General features: G+C 38.9%; 1 protein-coding gene across 4 annotated transcripts in view; it reads right to left on the bottom strand.

Annotated features, from left to right (window-relative positions):
• The window catches only part of LOC108245226 (spectrin beta chain, non-erythrocytic 1), a 49856-nt gene extending 28224 nt beyond the window's left edge, over positions 1-21632 (bottom strand). The window contains exons 1-2 of one of the 4 annotated variants that reach the window (XM_037979232.1): positions 21124-21632; positions 8575-8762 (exon numbers count right to left, since the gene is read on the bottom strand). In XM_037979232.1, coding sequence (XP_037835160.1) covers positions 8575-8731 — 157 coding nt within the window. In that variant the 5' untranslated portion in view covers positions 8732-8762; positions 21124-21632. Of the gene's footprint in view, positions 1-4251; positions 4894-8574; positions 8763-21123 lie in introns of those variants that run through there. The other 3 variants (XM_017431952.3, XM_017431948.3, XM_017431950.3) reach the window with 3 other exon arrangements.
• Positions 21633-21642: the final 10 nt, after the last annotated feature.

The raw sequence follows: 21642 nt of genomic DNA, 5'->3' as shown, positions 1-21642 counted from the left end.
ATAAAGGTTGACAAACAGGCACGAGGAAATTTTGCAAGTTTTACATAAAAAAAAAAAAATAACAATGACATTTACTATCTGCTATTGTGATCTATATATTTTAGAATTCAGACGGAGTAAATACTTTGATAATTTTGCTTTGAACCCATCTAATATATTAGAAGATAAATCACATTATTTGCTGCCCTGGTGGCAACACCAAAGAACCAAAATCAAAAACTGATGAAGCAGCAAGTTTAAATTCGGACAAAGTCCAATTATACAGCAGAAAGTATACAAATCTCTATGAATGGGTCAGCAATATTTTTTCATAAAATGGGCTTAAAAGATGCCCCATTAATTGCCATACAGGAGGACAATACATTGGATAATATAGAATCTCCCTAAGGTTTAAGAAACCTGTTGTGGAACCGTTTTACTGTGTGGAAGTGAAGAGTGGACCACAGAAAATATTTAGTAATGTAAAGTAATGACAAAAAAGGAGAAGCTTTGTGGTTAGTGGTTTTCAATTTTCAGTGATGTAAGTGGGCGATTTAGGGTAAATGCCACCTTTTACGTTGGTGAAAATTATTCTTGGAGCTAACAGCAATACAAACAAAACAGAAAACTATCCTAGAAAAGATATAAAATGTATATAATATTGTGAATCAACATTATCCAGGTAGCTAAAATTATCTTCATAACTACTTTTAGCCTTTAATAAGATTAACAAAAACAGTCCTTCAAATTTAAAATCAATATTTACATTTGCAGCGAAAAAAGTCTTATTTTAATTTGTAAAAAGTTTACAATTAGCTGTTGAAAAGTCAAAAGTTATTGTGCATGGACTTACAGCTCTTTGTGTAAATGATACAGGGCCTTTTTCCACCATCACATTTATTTTAAACCGTTTGTTTATGTGTGCAAAACAAAGTGAACAAAATGGCACCTGCAGATGTTCATGTTTTGTTTTGTTTTTCCCCCTCCCCCCCATAAAAGTGGAAGTGCCCTTTCTTTGACTACGACTTTGAAAGTAGGGCTGTGGTAAAACCGCCACCTAGCCACATGTAGCAAGACTTCGTCTTACACTATTAAAACCGTTTAATGTCGCAAGCATCAGTATTTGCCTAACATTTACAGGTTTGTATATTAGAATTGTCAGGGCGAGTAAAACAGACCCCTTTTGTACGGCACCTTTTTCCATTTTCTCAAAAGGCAGTGAACGTGCCCTTCAATTACATTTTTTTTCTGTGCCATCTGCAGCTGCAGGTGATAACAGAGAAACTGTGGGAGGAGGGGACTAGGCCAAGGTCAATCCCATGAAAAATGAGACAGAAACAAGAACCTCACAACAGCTACATCTGCACAATAGAAGAGCGAGAAATGTGGGTGGGACTACAAACGTGTTAAAACCTCAAAAACTCGAACTTTTCGATTTCCCTACCAAGGACAAAGAAATCAATATGAAGAAAACCGAACAAACAAAAAAGACATTGTGTTCGTGCGTGCGTTCTCACAAAGGTAATATGACTCAGAGTTACAGCTCGAGGCACCAGGAGTCACAACTTTCACCAAAAGTTTTAATGATATAACATTACAACTTTTGATTCATAAAGTGCTGCTGGACGTGAAACTTGACCAAAATCCTACACCGATCTCATTACAGTCAAGCAAACAGGAAGAGAAAAAACACTTTCTTTGAGTTTAACGTTTTAAGACAAAACTGTCAAAACTGCTAGAGATAACTAGGGAGTGATACTGGCAGTGCATAACGAGACAATACAAAGTGAATTCTGCCAAAAGCTGAAAGACTTGGCAGATGTTTTAGAGACCTTCTGTCTGTGGTGTTTGAATAAAAACAAACTGCTAATGTTTGCTGACTGACAATCCAGCTGAAGTCCACAGAAACTGAACTGTAGATTGGACGTCTGATACTGACAGCTACAATTTTATTTCCAGTGAGGTAAAGTGAACTTTCACATGAAGCTATAATGTATTTTTCTTTTAAATTGAATATAGTAATACAAAAAACACCACAATTATAAACTGTGATGATGTTTAGAGCAGCAACTTGTTTTTTCAGGCGTCAACTGGGACGGTTGACATAAGGACACGAGACAAAACACTTGGTTCATGGCATCACTCAATCTGTCCCTTTCTACCATTCCAGCTCAGTTTATTCTCTCCTTGTTAGCTGTTAAAATAACAAAATCCTGTGAGTGCTTTTATTTTAATGTGATTTAATAAAGTGTGAAAAAAATTCTTCTTGTTAGAAAAATCTCCAGAATCACTGAATGGATTTTAATCAAGCCTTCATAAAGTAATCACTGGGTTGTGTACATCTACAGCTGATTGACATTTTGAGTAAACCCGATTCAAGATGGCTACCACAGCTTGGCGATTTTAGCAAACACAAAAATGGCTATACCTCAGGCAGTTTTACAAATACTGAGCTAATATTGGGTGCTGTAGTAGCCAAGTCACTCACAACACATACTCCAAGTACTAACAAATCACGACGTCGCAGTATCACATAAGATTGTGCATTATGTTAACTTCAAACCTTGAAGACAACAGCTACTGCTGTCATTTCTCATCAAAAGACCATGTTAGTTTCTAACTTTGGCATGAAAGGTGGCAAGTGATATACATTCATTCAAGTAATGCCAGGCCTTTCATTTTAAACCAAACTAAGAGCCAATTGCCACCCATAGCTACATGCTACAGTAAACTCATTGTGTGTATTTTTATGCATAACCATCTTTTATGAATGTAAATTTACAGCATAATGACAAACTTTGAATGCCCATCTTTGACTTAATGACTCCTGCAGACATCAAGTTTTAACACAAGGAGGGTGTGACACAAAGAATGAGCCGCAGGGTAGTCTAACTGGAAAGACAAGTGGGTGTTACAAAAATGCGTTTGTGCGTCTGAGTATGGTTTTGTTTTTTTACAGTAAATCAATTCTGAATATAGCCATGGACAAGTAACCTACAAATATATAAGGGGTTTAGTATTACTTTTGATATTATTTCCTCCAACAGTGTTCATTCTGATCTCACTTCTACAATGTTCTTATTGTAAGGATGTTTAAAACGCATCACGTCAGCTTTACTTTAGTGACTGATCTCTGAAAACGACTCAGTTTCAGGTTTTAGACGTTTTTAGTTTCAAACGAGGTGAAGGTGTGAGCTTCTCTTTGGACATGAGTATGACTGACTGACGCTGGAAATGTTGCAAACTTGTATTATCTCTGAGGAAAACGATGCAATCTCCTATACGGATCTTATCTCCAGTCAACGGCACAGGAGCAGTCAGTAGGAAAGTGTAGAAAAGGTTTTAAACTCATACATCACATTCCAAACAAAAACGCCCTTTTTTGTCCACTCAAAAGACGCCGGAAGAATTGTTCTGACCCTCATCGCGGCTCTACATCTTGGATGGCAATCAGGGAGGGACAGAAGCAAGCAGAAGGCTGATCTTTACGCATACTACTGACTGACGTGTAACTTTCATACACTATTGTTTTCACAAAGCTAAGGCTCACGTAGCCACCACAAATACCTGATGTTTTGTGGCCTGTGACTACAGAGTCTGCGGGTCAAAGGTGCAGGCATGTGACCAAGCAAAAACATTTCATAGATACCAACAAGAGTGATACAAAAACCTTTAAAAAAAAAAAAAACTAAACTAACATGGCCCAGCTGAAAGAAGAACCTTACTTTGAACTTTCATAAATATGTTTTGGTCATTTCTGTTTGAATGGTGGTGGTGATGGGGTGTGTTCAGACTTCAAAAATTAATTTTGGAGGTTTTAGCCTAAAGATTTTTCCAGTTAACATTGTTTTTTTTGTGTGTGTGTAAAGAACCTCACAGTCTTCTCAGGCTTTGGCCAAAGACAGAGCAGTGTATTGTGATAAGACAAGAGGACAGGTGGCCAAGCGATCAGGTGCCAGACTGCCTGCCTGCTTTAGATCCAAGCTGAATCGTGCTGCGCGAAAAGTACGAATATCTTCACTTCTCCCGAAACTCAGCTACAACGGTCTACAAGTGTAATAAATGTTTTCTCGGCTCCCACGGTTATTTGTGCAAGTCTCAGGATTCAATCAAAACCACTCGCTGTAAAAAACAAACAAAAAAAAATACAAAATAAACTAATATTTCAAGCTCCATTAAACAGGATACGTATTAAAAGAAGAAAAACATCCATTGAGTTATCAGTTACAATGGAAACTCACTTTTACTTCAAAAGTCTATAGTGTTTCTTACCTTGCAGCTGTTTAAACCGTCCTTCCAAGATATTGGAGTATTGTACTTGGTTAACAAATGCTGCTGGGGACAAGCAGGGCTCGCGGTCCCCGTGGTCCCACTCCATCGTAGGTTTTCTAAATCCCTCAACTAAATAATACTAGCAGGTACAAGGCAGGTTCTCCTACATAGCACAGCAAACAGAACAGTAATGAATCAAATCCTTTCAAAGGTTCCCAAGAAGTTCGGTTTTGTATATCCACGGTTACTTGTTTTATCCTCTTTTAAATTTCCTGCAGTTTTTCAGCGTAAGGCACAAACGCAAGCTTGAAAATCTCTTCTCTTCATTTACTCTCTGTCCAACCTGGTTCAATGAAAAAAAAAGCAGCGGTGAGTGGCAGAGGCAGAAACTTTCCCTTTTGGTATTCAAAAAAATTATTTCAAACAAAACCAAGGAACAAAATGTTCCCCCTTTTTCTTGTTCATTTCACCACACTTGTGGCCTTTGGGCAAAGCAAAAGTCTTCAGCTGCACTCCCTTGTGGGTTTTTTTTTTGGTCAAAACAACCTTGAGTATTCCTTCCCTCCAAATCCTGAGCATGCAATTGTTGAAACGCAGCGCTGCAGAGTGAGTTAACCGGCCACGATCGGATAGCTGTGTAAACAAAGCCTTCTGTGCAGTCTAAAAACTGTGGCATTTGCATAAGGTGTGTTTGGGGGAGGAGCGAAGAGGAAGAACATCGTGGATGGGTGAGGGGTGGGAGGAGCTGTAGAGATGGACTAAACCATTACAGTTCTTTATACAGTGCACCTTGAAGTGGATTATCCAACTCCAGCTTAATTCCAGTAACCAGGGTGTGGCCTGCCAAAAGGGTGCATCACAAAATTCCCAGTCAGTTTGCACAATGTTATCACCAGGTAGTCATCTTCTTTTTTTTTTCCTGTCACTCTGCAGACAGCATTTCAACTCCCCGTTTCTGCACACTGAGACAGTCTCATGAAAAAGGCGTTAAGACAGGAAGGAAGTTATTGAGAAAGAAACACACCAAATACTTTCCTGCCTGAGGAGATTTGAAAGCAACAACTTTGTGTGTTTGTGTGCATGGTGAGATGGGGGTGGAAGTGAGTGCTGATCCACCCCCCCCCAAAAAAAATATATATATATATATACACACACACACACACACACACAACTTTGCAGTTCTGAAAACATTATGTTGAACTAAATCAAAAATAGTTTTTCAAAATAGTGCCAGCCATCAGTTGAAAGAAATCTAATGTATTAAGTTAATATATACTGTTAACAAAAAAAATGCACATTAAAGATTTATTTTAAATAAATTCTGAAACTGTGATGAAAAGTCAGTGATTAATAGATGCCAAAGAACACAGAGGACAGTAAACACTGAGGACTAAGGTTATAGCCTCTCTTATCAGTGGATGGCTTTTTGATCTAGTCAGGGGACGGGGTAAAAGTCTTGCTATTTTCAGATCTCTGTTTGTTCTGATAAACTGGCTGCAGCTGGATGGGTCTCATTAGAGATCCGAATGCTCCAGGCCCTTTGTGACAGGGTGTTTATGGAGGAGGGGGGTGGGGGGTGGGGGAGACTGGACTAATGAGAAGTAAAGACGACAGGCTTCCTTCTGAAGAACAGAAGCCACGCTATGGACACATGCAGCGGGAAAATCCAGTAAATCACAGCAATGCCCATTTGGTATCCCGAGAGGGATCTATCAAACACGCTTCACATGGAAACACAGATGCGACAGCAGGTCTGTGTGTCTGCCATATGCTTCTTTACATATTAAGAAGTTGGGTTTTCGCGATTTTGCACAGACCGGTCACTTTAGTAATAAATGACCACAACGAACAAGATTAATTACACCTTAATGAATTTGTCGCGCTGTCAAAACGACAACAAAAATTCCAAACTAAAATGTGAAAAACAAGCCTTTTGCAATGGGCACACTGGAATTAATGAAAATTAAAGATGGTTATGTGCGGTGAATGAACCCAGATGGGGGAGAGAAAAGATAAAGAAAGCTGGAGGAGTCAACACTATCAGAGAAGGGAAAGAAAAATGCAATGAAGAATTGCTAAGCTCCTGCATTTTTTCCAATAAAACTGAACAGACCCCCTTCTAAAGCCTCATGGGAAGATGAAAGGTTGGACCTAACAGTGCCAGTAAATATCTGGTGTGAATAAGAATCAACCTTTTGTAAAAGAAGAAGTGATATCTTACAAAAGTCTCAAACTGTGGGCAATGTTTAAATTAAACAATGACATTATTACACACACAAAATGCTTACTTTATTCTTTATGTGTTGCATAATAAAGACATGGCCTAAATCTAAAAAAAATGCTGCTTTAACAATATGACTAAGAGGTCACCAAGTTACTACTGAAAAAAAAAGAGAAAAACTTCAAGTTAACTGAATCTCCTTGAAAGTCTTGCCTTTGCCAGGTGCTTCCTCATCTGATAACTGTACAAGAGAGAAACAGTGTTGCTTAAAAAAAAAAAATATGCAAAGATGTTCAGCTTGCTTGGCTGCACTCACGAGAGTAGATAAGTGGCTATCAATGCAAATAAGAAAGAAGAGACTAAACTAGGAACTGAGTGGTACGAAAAGCGTTCGCACTTCAAGTAAAACGATCCCAAAAGAATCAGATGTGCAGGAAGCGAAGTAGGAAATAAGGTCATCATGTCACAAGGTAAAAAGAAGAGAGGGAAAAAAACTATGTGAAAGCGAGCCGCACGTTGCAGTGTGCAGAATGCCTCGGTATTGGGGGTTGTAAAACGTGGGCAGGAGTTGAGCCTTCGGGAAATATTTGCGAAAGAATGTGCACATCGAGTCCACACTTGTTGAACCGAGAGGGTATCAGGCATTCACGCTGGAGTGTTCGAGCACACGCACACTCTGCTTTAGTAACACTCGGGCAAATTGCATTACACCACGTTTTGCAATAAAGTGTAACATTCCAGATGCAAATCACGATAGGTTTAAGTACAATACAAAGTGAAAACTGGCAAAATAAAGGCAACACCGGACTTTTTTTTTTTGGGTCAGCACAAGGAACTGAGTGAAAGGAGTTGGACTACATTTGTAAATGAAATGCAAAATCATTGCAGTTTGTGGTTTTTCCTCTTCTAATGTGTGTTTTCCTAGATACCTGTTCAGTGAATCGTGGTGGCTCTCTGTTGTCCCCCTCTGCTGGGCTCTCTATAAAACTGCAGCTTGTTTTGAGTACATGAGTTTCTGACGCCATGATATAAAAATCAGGCATCTAACAGGGTAATTTGACACATACGCACAAAATACCACCAAGCCAATTAGATCATCAAGCTTCTCATCCAAGAATGCCTTAAATCAGACACGCATTCCTGTAGCTTTTTAAGACACCAACACTAGAGAGGTTCAACTTAAAAAAGATAAAAAGCTTTTACTAAAACCATCATGCATCTTGGTAAACATTGCTAAGCCATAAAATCAATGCTATTGTAGTGTTACTGCCCAGCTACCTTCAGGTTTTTCTGTTAGGAAAACTGGTAAACCTGACTCAAGTTATTCCTTGGTGAACCAACTGCACAGCTGCCCGGCTTTGTCCTCCTTTTGAAAGTATTTTGGTCCTGTCCTAAAAAGACAGACTGGGATCTTCAAGGACACAAAAGAATCACGTCTGTTCCCCAGTCTACACACTCTAATTAGATTTTTGCACAAAATTTGGCAGATATCTGATTATGTCTCAACTGACATGTTTCTAAAACCCCTGCTGCACATCTGAAATATATATATATATATATATATATAAAGCAGTTTGTTTTTAAAGAACTAAATGTTACATAACCAAAGGTATTCTGTTTCTTTGAAATAAAAACCAACCAGGTATTTCTCCATGTTTTACAGCACAATGTTCCTAGCCCTAAATACTGCTCAGGGTATGCATTTTCTTGTATCATTATCACGTCTTTCAGTATTTCTTGACAATCTTACTACCACGAAATACACAGAACACTATAGTCTCACAATATTTAATTCGCATGAAAATGTGCAAAACTCTACAATCTTTCAGCATAACTTTAAAAGCACAGACACTTTTGTATTAGAAAACCTCAGAGATGTTTATATCTGAGAGTAAAGTTAGTGATGAAATGAAAGTCTAAAAAAAAAAAAGTGAGAATAATATAATTACTCCTAAAAATGATCTACTTCTGAAGCAATAGCATTAACTGCAACATAAAAATAATTATAGAGCTTGGTCAAAATATGTGACAGTGTTCAAGAGATGTTAATGGGGAATTTAGACGACATGTGCCTTGTCAAAGAATTGTTTTATACCACATACCTGCAAGAGCTTTAATGCGAGAGCGCTCGAAGAGACGTGCTGAGCTGTTCTCATTGTCCCAGTCAGTCTCTGCTGCCAGGTCCCAGCGGTTGTTGATGTCGTTGTACTGCTGCTGGATCTCCAAGCTGTCAAAGTCCGTCGGCGAGATTGTGCTCATGGTGTCAAGGCTTGGGGAAAACACATTCAACCTGTGAAGTAGAAACGGACACCCAAAAGCATCCCAAGGTCAGCGATGGCAGGAAGAAAACAGGACATGGAATACTAGAAGGGTCACAAAAATGGCCCTTGAGTTAATTTATCTAATTTTTACAAAGATTCAATCCTAGACACAAGTTTAAAAACGGTAAAAAAAAAAAAGATGTACTTCACACACTCTTTTCACACAGCTTCTAAGCTGCACTTCATAGTTTAGGGACAGTAAAATGCAAATTGAAGCTTGAACAGTTGCAACGGTCAGCGTATGTAAAGGGTATGATTACTGAGATAAGTTAGGCAACTGCCACTAGGTTAGTCCATTAACCAATTATGTAATGCAAATGCTTCTGAAGACCTGGGCAACACTAGTAATACAGAATGTTTTTCTTTATTAATCGCAGAACAACCTCAATATATGATTGGGCACTTTTTGACCAACAGTAACTGTAAGAACAGATGAGAAGCTGGGCCATTTTCAGTGAGGTGAAACGTGCCCTGAAGTGTCTTTCTTTCATTTATGCTAGTCTAAAAAAAAAGGCAAAGGGTAGATTAGGCAAACTGAGTCTGTCGAAGTGTGCCATGCCTCCCTCACAACATTCCCCAGTGTGTGGGAGCTGCTACTGATCAGATCAGTGGCAGCTCTTTCATCCACAGGAGGAAAAGCTGTGGCAGTGTGCTGCAACTATTTGCAGAAAGAAAATATTTACTGTTCTATATTACTGCAAGCTGTGAAGTATTTGATTGAAGCTCTATAATTAACCGAGACCAAATGTTGTGCAACAGATAGTGACAACTATTCCTGCAATAAAACTTATAGTGAACAGCTTTTGTGGATATTAAACCTGAAATAACTACGATTAAAAGGTGGTGGTGGTGGTGGGATAAAATCAGAAATGTTCAGCAATGCAAGAACCGCTTGAAAGTTCTGGCTGATCTCAAAAGTAACCAGGGTTATTTTCAGTTAAAAAATAAAAATAAAAATCACTCTAGAAAAATGGTTTATCTCCCATTTGCTCCAATTGAAAAGTAAGGGACCAAAAAGAGGACTCCAAAGGGACCTTAGTTCCTTGGTCAAAAACCAACTACTGAAAACTGACATCTACTGAATGATGAACTGTAATCTTCGCAATTAGTAGCATATATATTGGATGAGTTTAATTCATCTATTATGACTTTACTGTGTTACTGTTCGAGGTCTGAAAGAAGTTGAGTAGATGACAAACATTGTGGCATGTTAGAGATCTGAGAAATGTGCTACACAAATAAGGAAATGTGTTCCTTTTCCTCTTCTTTTCTTATGGTTGTGAATCAACAGGTAGGGTCAGAAAACTGTGAGGCTGAATGTAAAGGTTTCAAGAATATCCATTCAACCATTCTTTACACAGTAATGGAGCCTCTATAAAACCTATGCAAGTGCTATGCAAAATATAAACAAAAATAAAGTTTTTCCACACAGAGAATAACAAAAATAAAATACTACTTGCATGTAATAATCTAAACATACATTTTATTAAAATTATCAGCTTCTATCCAACAAACCAAGTGACAGAAAACGGACATCTTCCAGCAACTAAAAAGAAAACACTTAGCAAATCCCATTAGGGGTAGATTAAGAAGTGGCTTGGAATAGAAACTAAATGCAGGGATTAAAGATGACGGCAGGAAAACGCCTCCATGTACCCCACCCCTACTGACCTCTCACCTCTCCCCTCACTCGCACCCCAGGACGTAGCCAGTGACTTGCACCCCATTGTGCTGTGTCGAAGGTCACACTGAAGCAGAACAAATGCTGACGAATTTCTACTTTGGAGCCTTTTTAAAATATTATAAAGAAAGTTAGTTTTCAAATCTTAAGTTCCTTTTGAATTTGTCTCTCTGAATTATTGTGACAAAGTAAAAAAGACGGTTTTTAAAATTAAATAATATGTTCCAGTAAATCATTTTTTCCCCCTAATAAGCAAACATTTTAAAATGAAAGCAGGAGCCGCAAAGAAAGAGGCTCTCTCCATGTTAATGTGTTTGTGGGAGTGCTTCAGGGTGGGGGTTGGTGGGGAGCAGCAGTAGCGAGGTCACAGTGGCAATCCTCCCCCGTTAGTGGGTAGGAAGAGGCTCGGCTCAGTGTCTCCACTAATCACTTTTCAATGGATCAGACGAACAATCCCCTGACCTACTATGATACTGAACTCCGTCCTCACAAACACAACACACACAAAACAGCCCCACACGCGAGCCGAGTTGACCGATTAAACCCTTTCATACACACTGACACCCGCCCAGTCTGCATGCAAGCACGTGGCGTATTAGTATTCGGCAGACAAAATGGATCAGGTCAACACTTTTGTCATAGTGGTTTGCATAATGTGCAAATGTCTTTTCCAAAATCCAATAAAAAACTAAATCGCATTGGAGAAGACATGATAGATGGCCTGGTAAGAAGAAGCCCTTGGAGCACAATTTCTTAAAAATATCTAGAAACAATATGACATCAGAATTACTTTCAACATGACACAGATCATAAAAACCGTATAAGACAGGCAAGCAGCAGATGTGGTACAAAAAAATAAATAAATCCGCTAAAGTCCTAATCCTTTCAAGAACAAAAGACTATTTTGTGACAGACTTTCACAGTTTAATATACTCTTAAATGGAACACATTAATGAAGTTTCAACTTTTTTCAAAATACTTTGTAGTAGTTCTGTATTTTGTGTGTCTGGGACACCAATTCATAAACTCAACCTTGATGCTTCTTTTGAAAATACCCCAACAACTGGTTCAGATTTGGACTGAAAAACTTGCTTTTTAATGCTAAAAGGAGGAGTTTTGTGAGCGGAATGAAAACAAACTGTTTTGACAGATTCAGTGACTTTATAGCTGCAGCACTGCTGTGAAATTTGCTCAAACTGGGTAACAAGGTGGGCCTTGGCATGACTGAAAATTACCCCTTTTCTACTCAAAGTGGAAATGCAACACATGAGCCCCAACATAATGGTTTAGAAAAGCGGTGTCTGCGAAGAGGAGAACAAAATTAGGGCACAGAGGAATGCCTGAAGGCTGAACCCCGGCTCCTGACTGAGCAGATGCACATTAGACCATCTCTCAGCAGAATGTCATCAGTCAAGAAAACGGGGCAGAGCCAGAGGCATGACAGGCAGCACCACCATCTCTCTTTTTTTTTTTTTTTGGGACTCTGTGATCCCTCCTCCCATCCCGGAGCTGCTTCCCTTTGCCCAGCTGGTCTGTTTGTCACTGCACCCAATAATCAGGGAGAGAGAAAAAGAGAAATAGAGCCCATAATCAGACACCCGCAGGGAATTAGGCCTGTGCACATTAGCCTGCCACACTGCCAATGTGCACCATGGGAATACAGCTGACGCACACACAGAAATACACATAAACACAAAACCAAAACCACTCCCTGCAGGACAGTGAACAAAAGGAGCTATAGATTTTACTGTGCAACCACATAAAAAGCTGCAGTACATTACTGCAAGCCAAAATACACGGTAGTAATGTTTTTCAAACGTTATACTAAAAATGCCATCATATATATATATATATATATATATATATATATATATATAAGAATGCTATGTAAATAAAATAACGAGTGCAAAACTGCAATGAGTTTCACATAAACAAGAATGAAGAGTTCAAGCCATGTACACCAATCAGCCCATGTGTGATACTAGTGAGCGTGGAGTGTGGATAGATGGACTCCAAAGTGCAGCACACAAAGGCTGCCACACTCAACTGGCCCCACACAATGAAGGAGTCAGCACAGAGCTGAGGCCAGCCGTCCAAACCTTTCCTATTTGTTGAGATGAGGCAGCCGGAGGCACATATGCATCAGAGGCCCCTCCACGGGCTGTTGATCCCAGCCTGAATGCCCCGCTGAATGGGACAGCAGAGGCCCTTTGTTGACCTGTAGCATCACATCCATCTAACACTCGACTGATCTGCGTGTCCTACAGACACTCGGATAGACATGTTAGTTATGAATCTTACTTCAATCATCTTTTTTGGATCTTTTTTAATTCCTAAAGAATTTAAATTCTAATTTCAGCACTGAGAATAAAATTCGGACCTATTATATTGTGATAAAAAAGGACTTTGTGTCATACATTAACTGCTACCCATGCCAACATTTCACACACATAGATTGGGATCTTGTAAATCCCATAATAACTGTGATGCAGTCCCATAGCAAAGACTAATAATAGTTCTAATAAGTGGCAAAGTAATTATGGTGCTGCGTACTGTTCCTCCCACACTGCTGAAGCTCCTGAATGAGGCCTGATCCGAGCATCCCAATACATCTGACTGGAAACTACTGTAGCAGCAATCTCCGAGGCTGCCAGAAATTAATAATATCACTGAATTAAATATTTATCGAGAGCATCCTCATCCTCGAGCTGCTTTTTACCAATTTAAAAAAAAAAGACACACACAAGACCAACTGTATTAGTGCTAAACATGTTTGTAAGCAAGGTTGCTTCTAAGGTATTGTGATTCTTGGCACGAATAGTGTTCAGAAGCAGTTTCTCTCAATAGCAATCGGTGATTACAAGATTTTCTTTTACCCTATTTATGTGTGGGAACAGGCATATCTTGAATGTAACCCTTCTGTTTATGTGCACTACTTATTCTGTCAAATTATTGCTGCATCTGTGACAGCCTCTCGCAGCAACTCAGGTACGATTTTGTTTCTTTCTTTCTTAAGAGGCACACATTTTTGGCAGATTTCTTTTTTTTTTTTATGTATGAATACGATTCTGCCACATGGGGATGACATCAATGGCATGAAGAGTGTGTGAAAGACTGCCTACATTTTGTGGAAAACACCAGCCCCACGAGAACTGTGTGTGTGTGTGTGTGTGTGTGTGTGTGTGCGGGGGGAGGGAGGGGGGAATTTCTTAATAGTAAGCCGTGGACAGAGTCAATGAGCTGAACCTGTTTTATCAAAAAGCCTCTGGATTTTCTTCATGCATCTCCAGTCCAAACGAACCCACAGTTTCCCACCACATCTTTGCAATCCCGCTTTGCACTTAGTCATGATGAACCTTGCCACAGCCTCATCAACACCTCCCCCAACATAAAAAAAAACAAAAAAAACAAAAAAAAAAACACTGAAGCCTCCTTTGCCTTCTGTCTCTCTTCTGTAGAAGCGGCAGCTGGAAAAACTGAGCTGAAGCTAGGCTGCAGGTCCAGATGGTGTCAGCCTCAGGGTGGTGAAAGCCCGCATGAAGCAGCAATGTGCGAGTCTAAAACACCTCTTTAAACGTAGCCTGACACGAGAAATGTCCACTTCTGAAAAAGACATCCTGCCTTGGTTAAGGACATAAAAAAACATGCACTAAACAACTATAAACCAATTAGTTTAACATCCCACAACATAAAAATACTGAAGAGTCTCTTACTGGCTATACCAAGTTATCAAGCTGGTACATTTTAAGGCCGACAGCAGCTGTTTCTCCAACCTGGGATTGGAGGAGTAAATATACAATAATGCACCTGCTTTACAAATTACGTTCTCTTTTGGAGAAAACAAGTAGCGCTGGGCAGTTTTGTTGTTTGACTTTTGCAGCATTTCAAACATAATTCTGCCAACACTACAATGTGAGAAGCACAAGAAAAGACGGGTGGATGTCTCTATAATTGCCTTTCTTATTAACTGCCTGACAAACAAACCAGAGTTTGCACAGCTGAAATGAAAAGAGTGGCCAGGAGCACAGAAAGAGACCCGCACTAACACATTCTCGCTCAACTATAACCCCAGACTTAAGAGTACCATCGACAGGGCTGTCAACTACAGAAATAATGAGGAGGAATAATCTGGAGGACAGCTTTGTAGTATGTTGTAGAAGCAGCCACATTCTGAATGTGAACAAGACAACTGAGATAATTATAGATCTCAGAAGAAGGAAGCTGAACATAACCAGAGTTGGCTCTAATTCCTGAAGAAGCTCAGCCCCCTCATGTTTTTTTTCCCAGAAAGTTGTTGCATATCTTTTATTTGAGGTGCAGCCATTTTTTGGGGCAGATGCATCATAAGCCAGTGGCTCAAAGGAACTAAAACCCTGTTTACACGACGCCGTTTATAAGTGAAATGGAAACAACTCTGTTGCATTTCGGCCGTTCCGTCTACACAACATCACCAATTGGATTCTCCGACAAAGAAACTTAAATTTAGGTCTCAGACTGGAGGGTTTTTTGAAACTCCTGGCATCTTTTCACAGTATAAAACACGATGTACCTGAAAGCAGAAGTGTTCGTCAGTTATTCTCCACATGCGCGAGTAGATCAACAACCGTAAAAATGGCAGATAGCAGCGCACCATTCGTGCTGCTCAACATTTTCAATTTATCAGAGCCTAAGGAACATATATGTGATACATCATGTCCTTGATCAGCGGAGACATTTATTTCATTCGTGTGTTTCTCATTTCGGATGGGACTGTTTTCAGGCTTGATACTGAAGCGTCTGCGCAGATGTGCGTGATGCTGGAATACAAAAAAAAAAAAAAATTACAGCACCAGCTAGTGAGCTGGCATGTAAACTACAGTGATAGCAATCACAGCATTACTGTGTAAACTTGTTTTTATAATCAGCATCAGAAAATCTATAACCTTTCCAGGAGCTTGTCCACGTCTAAACTGGGCCTAAATAAACAAGTCAGGCCTGAAACAACTTTATTCCTTTTCTGTGTAAGGTGTAGAAGAACAGGAGGAGTACAATTTTAAGTTGACTCATTGTTAATGTGCCTTGGGAAGTGGGAAGGCCGCTGACTGTCTGTTTACCTTTGATAAGGCAGAATCAAGGTCTGAAAAAGGTTACTGATAACAAAACAACTGCACCCATGCTAGGAACAATGAAGACCATTGCACAATCTGCACGGCTGAAAACACTACACCCCCTCTTCAACATATTCTGAGCCACTAATGGAGTGCCTTTAGGTGAAAACGCTTTCGGCTCTGATGTAGTTAAGACCAATAAATATAATTATTCCCAGCAACAACGACAATATTAACCCTAAAAAAAAAACCAACATGGCAGCATGCTGGGGTCATTGTGAGCAGCTTAAAAGTTCAACACAAGCCCATTATCAACCACCAAGTACCAACAACAAATATGCACATATTTAGTGCCACCTTTTCAGGCAGGTCGTTTTCTTTTACTGCCATTTAAAAAGAAACTGAGCAGCTTGCTCTTAATATTATTAGTTTTAAAAACAACTTGTCACAAAGAATTTGTTCTGAATACAAGATACTTGAGGTCAATCTCCATCTTTGGTTTCAAATATAACTTATTTGTTTTTATTGAGCTCACAGAGACGCAACCTGAAAATTTTGAGTTTACTCATTTTCTTTGCTTTGCAGGTACACACACCAAGAGAGTGTGGCAGACAACGGGTCTGTAACTTTGGCAAAAGTCTACTTAAGATGTGAGAAGTATTTTTGCTTCACCGATGAAGTGTAGTTTCAGATAAACCTGATGTTTTCTGACATTTCCATACAAAATGAACATTTCTAACGATATGCTTTACACACACACACACATGTGAAATGTGACCTAAATATGAAATCAGCACAAATATTTTAATATTCTCCACAGGTGAGCTGCAGCTCTGTCTTCTTTACTAAATTGGTCTCTTCCTTCCCTTTTTTTAGAGGAATCTATGAAGCCGTTCAGGATGTACAATATACCCACCGATGATGACTGTTGACTTTAATTTTGTTGCACCTTCTGTTATATCCCCCTTGCATGAGTTAGTGACCAGTATAGACTTTAATATAAGCCTGCATGTAAAATTCTATTAAAAATCCAAGAAAAGCAAAGTATTTACTCAATTATTTATGAAGAATTTAACAACTCCCACAAATGCTGATGCTTCATCATTAAAAGTGGATTCAAAGAGGCTTTCTCAAACTGTAATGGAATATTTTTGGTTTCATAAAGCAAGACGAGTTTTAGGCAGTGCAGGAGATTTAGTAAGACTAAACTGAACGAGGATTTGTTTTCTTTAATAACAATAGCTTCAGTTTGTCAGAGCGTTTCTTCTGTCTTCGATCTTTGGGTTAGGGTCTTCATTTATCTCACTTTCTGGAGTGACATATGGCTTTGCTTTCAGGGGATTTTAAGGTTAACAAGCGCAACAGCTACCCGCTATAAACAAGAAGCATTGCTGAATTCCAAAATAATGTTAAATGTGAACTCTATTTAAAATTTAAGTCTGTGTGGCTCACGGCAGTAGAATGAAATTGTTGCTGAAGAAAGATTTTGAGAGTCAGAGCTATGAGAGGTAAACGTATCGCAACATGTACCTGCCACTGTGTTTAAAAATAAATAATGGTACGAGAAAGATTTTGACACATTTTGTACTTCACATCAAAGTCACCGAGCTATACGTTTTATTAATGAGAGCATACACTGTTGCTGGACTCTGTCAGCTTGATTGGTTCATGTGTCAATGAACAGATAGTCTATGCAGCCATATTGTAAACAGGAAGAGGTTGTTGAGTGTTAATCGTTTAACGTCATGGCCTGTGTATGCCTCCATATAAAAGGCTCCACAGTTACTTTAACCTGAAACAGTACAACAAATATAACCTATGGTATTCTTCAGAGAAACCATGATTAACAAACTCGGCATGTGTCGAATAAAGAAAGAAAATGTGAATTAAAAGTCGTTATTTTGCCAAATAACAGGAAATCAATTTTCTAATTAACTGCTTGAACTAAGAGATCCCTTTTATCTGGAAAACTCACACAAAAAATTAACACAAACATTAGAATTGGCCAGAACAGATCCAGCAAAGCACTGCTAATATATGTGATATTTCCCCAATTTAATTTCTGCAAATTTAATGAAGGTGCACTCCATAAATCTCCATCACTCAATGAAGGCAAATTCAGCTTTGTGTGCACGGCAGCTTCTTCTTCAAAAAAAAAAAAAAGTGACAGCAGGCTGCTCAAAGCTGATGTTTACACAGAAAAGCTGAATAAGCAACGAAAGCCACAGAAGAAATGCATCAAGGGGAATAAATTCATCCAAGCAAACTGGAAGTTTTGACTCAAAACTCCACGGCATCGTTGTCTTCCTCGCTTGTTTTTGTCACGTTAAACAGACCGTGAAGCCACATTTCAGTCCCACCTCCAATGGGATGCTGTTAATTATTAAACGTGCCGTATGTGGCCTGCATTAACCTTACACCTGATGCAAATCCTCAAAAGCAACACAGGTGAGCGCCAGCAAGTCGTTATGCTGCCCTCTAGTGGCATCTTTTTATTTTACACATACAAAAACACAACCAAATGAAACCTGTCAGTTTATTCACTGAAACATTTAGGAAGGTAATTCTGTCTTTGGCTAGATAAATGGTAATTCACAACATCTGGGAGGAGAGAACCAGGAAGGCTGACTGCAGTGTATAGCTACCAATTTAACAATTCGGAAATTAATACCTGGATTTTCATTCAGTTATAATATTTTGTGTATTTCTTTTTAAATGCTACATAAGTTGAACTGGTCTTATTGAAATATAAAGAAAATACTCCAGAAGCAAGACTAAAATCAACACAATTTGTTTCACAACACAAGGTTGACAGAATATCTAAATATCTCTCCGCTTACCGATACGCAAGAAACTATACGACATCTTAAAAATTAAATCTGCAGTAAAACATGGAGTATTTTTTGACTAATTTTCTTTACAGAGCTGCATTTCATTGTTAATTTCACTTGTAACTAGATTTAGAGAAGCTAAAAGCTGGAAGGCAGCTACATCTAAATTTAAAAAGTGTTTTTTGTCTTTCCATTTTATTTATCAAAAGTAATTTTTTTTTCTTCTTTCTTTTTTTTTTTAAATCACACTGTATATGTTCAGCTGGCTCTTTTCTTTTGACGATCACTATATGCTTGTTGGACAACTATTTAAATAAAATTTAAACCACAGACGTTAAGTCAGACTGTGCTTGAATATATTTTCTTCTAGGCAAAAATAATATTAGCAAAGTAATAAATACCTGAGGAAATCCTATGTATTTGTAGCACCTAACATGGATAAACGGACTGAAGGACTCCTAATCAAGTGAAATAAAACTAATAAAAACTGAAATTGGGAAACCCTTCATAAGAAATAAAACCTGCTTAACACTAAATGATAAAAACCACCTGACAAGAATTACAATAAATACACAAAATCGATATAAAAGAGCGAATTAAAGTGCATAGTTTGCTTTAATTTTAGATCATACTTATTCTTTGCTAAAATATATATACATTTAATATTCTAAACCTCTCCTGAACAGACAGAAAATGGTCCAAATTAATCTACTATGTAGACCAGTTTCCAGGTCAGGAGGAGTGGCTGATAAGAGGGGGGAGGGGGGTTTAAATATTGTATCAGAATATTTCAATCCCAACCTGTAGTTGGATGAAGTGAGGTAAAAAACCAAAGCTTTGACAGAGACCTACAAAAACCTGGTCCGGTTCAACAAAAACAGTCACCTCTTTAATCTGGAATATCTCCGATCCAACCATTTCCTGACAGGCTGTTCAGCCCCAAAACAACTGTTAGGGGCTATTATTATTTTAATTATTATTATTATCTTTTTAGACTGCACCCTCCAGCCTCTCTAGTCTTTAAACAAGTCCAACTATTCCCGAGCCTTCATACTAGTGTTTTTTTTTGCAGTATGCTGCCTACTATTTCTGTATTATACTTGAGTTTGCACATATATTTGTGGCCTTTCTTTTAAACACCATGTCTTGTCTGTACTTTTTAGCTAATGAACAGTTTGAGTCTTATCTCTTCAGTTCAGTTTCTTCTGGTCTTCATATTAAGCTTTTAGGAACCTATTAAAAATAACAATAATGAGCCCTACAAACTACGTGTCAAACTCAAGGCCCGAGGGCTAGATCCGGCCCTCTGTAACATTTTATCTGGGTCCCCAAGATAACATTTATATTTATTATATCTTGCCGTGTAGTTTGGGACAGATTGAGTCTCTGTTTTTTTTCATTATGCTTAAAAATTTGAGCCTATTTACTTGTCAGTAATCTTTGATTTTGACCTGAAAAAGGCAACAAAGAACATCCAAGAGGACAGATTAAACTCTTGTTGATAAACTTGCAGCCAAGAATCGATATCGGATATCTGACTCCAGTTAACGAGCATCAGAGTAACGGCGAGTCTTGCTTCAATGCATGTTGTCTTTCTTCTGTATTTTCTTCTTGTTTCAAAGTTAAACATTAGTAGTCCTTTAATCAGGTTTTGTCAACGGTGTTTTAATGGAGAAAAACTCATTTAAAAGCTGAAGACGGAGACAAAATGAATGCTAATGACGTGTCTTTTAAAGTTTGATCTATTACTCTTTGTTCATTAAGGTATGTTTGCTCTAAAATCTATATAATACGCAACTGGGAAAAGGTGTTTGCTATTTCTATTTGAATTATTTGACACATTAGATCTAAAACTAAGGTTAATTTATGGATTTTTCCTCAACAAATATAGTTTGACCAAGTTTATAATTCTGCCCCCCTTGTGTAACTGGGTTTGATATAAACCAAGAAATTCTCATTCTAGTCTGTTAGCCATACAAACATATCAAGCTATCCATGTGGGTTTTTGACTCTATATACTCTCATTGGGCCTATGTTTGTGGCTCATAAAGCATGTGGCTACCAAAGCTGCGTCAAATGGTTAATTAGGTGGCGAAAATGCTAATTTCGAAACAATGTGTCCTCCCCCCCAAAAAACAAAAAACAAACATACTTTTACCTGATGCATCCCTGCTATGAGGCAGTCTAGGCCAGGCACGCAGTGGAAATCACGGTCCTATCATAACATCAGAACCAAACCAGCTAACACAGAGGAGGGGGAGGAAAGAAAGAAAGAAACAAACAAACTAAGACGCCAGCAAATCCAGCATGACGCGAAAAACAACAATTAACCAAGCAGGGAAGGAGCAACAAGGCTGGGCGGAATCAAAGAGCCACAGGCTGGCTCGCACAGGACGACACGCAGATAAAATGTGGCTGCGTTTCGATTCAAACAAAGGCGAGGAAGAGACGGGGACATCCAGGGGAGGGGAGGGGAGGGACACACAGAGAGAGACAGAGACAGAGACATGGCCAGGCGATGCTGTCACCAGACGGCTAACATATACCAGGAATGTAGGTGGATTCGTGCCTTCCCATTGTTCCACAAAAACGGGACGCGGACAGCGTTTCTCCGGCGCCTCGGAAAGCTAGGCTACCAGCAGGCAACCTGAACGCTAGCTTGACCGGAGCGTAAAAATAAAAACAAAATGAAATAAAAAAAAATTTAAAAAGAGAAAAATGTTACACTTACCCTCCTTTTTTTGGTCTGTCTTCTGGTAAAGAGGACGTCGGGCTATCACAAGACTTAAAAAAAAAACTAAAAAATAAATTAAAATGGGGTATTTTTAACCAGGCATGAAAAAAGAAATCTCTTCGTGTGCTGATACCACGCGCGCGGCTACGCTAATTTGAAATTTAACGGCTAAAAAAAAAATCCCAGGTGACGCTGATAACCGCTCTCCTTTAAATCCGCATCTTGAAAAAAAAGAGGTTGTTTGTTTTTGTTTTTGTTTGTTTGTTTTCCTCGCGTTCGGCTTCAGCAGCAGCAGCACCAGCAGCTCGTTACGAAACCAGACTCTCTTGTAAGCCTTCAAGACAAAAATAAATAAATAAATAAAAAATAACAGAGGAACGAAGGGAAAAAAGAGTTGTTGTTGTTGTTGTTGGGTTTTTTTTTGCGGCAGGTATGAGTCGGATATCCGCAGCAGCAGCAGCGTCTCTGCCCCCTCCTCCTCCGCATCCGAAGGGCCGCTGTACCTCACCGAGTCCC

This window comes from Kryptolebias marmoratus, linkage group LG13, assembly GCF_001649575.2.
Source record: "Kryptolebias marmoratus isolate JLee-2015 linkage group LG13, ASM164957v2, whole genome shotgun sequence".
NCBI classification, from domain to species: domain Eukaryota; kingdom Metazoa; phylum Chordata; class Actinopteri; order Cyprinodontiformes; family Rivulidae; genus Kryptolebias; species Kryptolebias marmoratus.
This window is presented reverse-complemented; position numbering and strand designations above follow the sequence as displayed.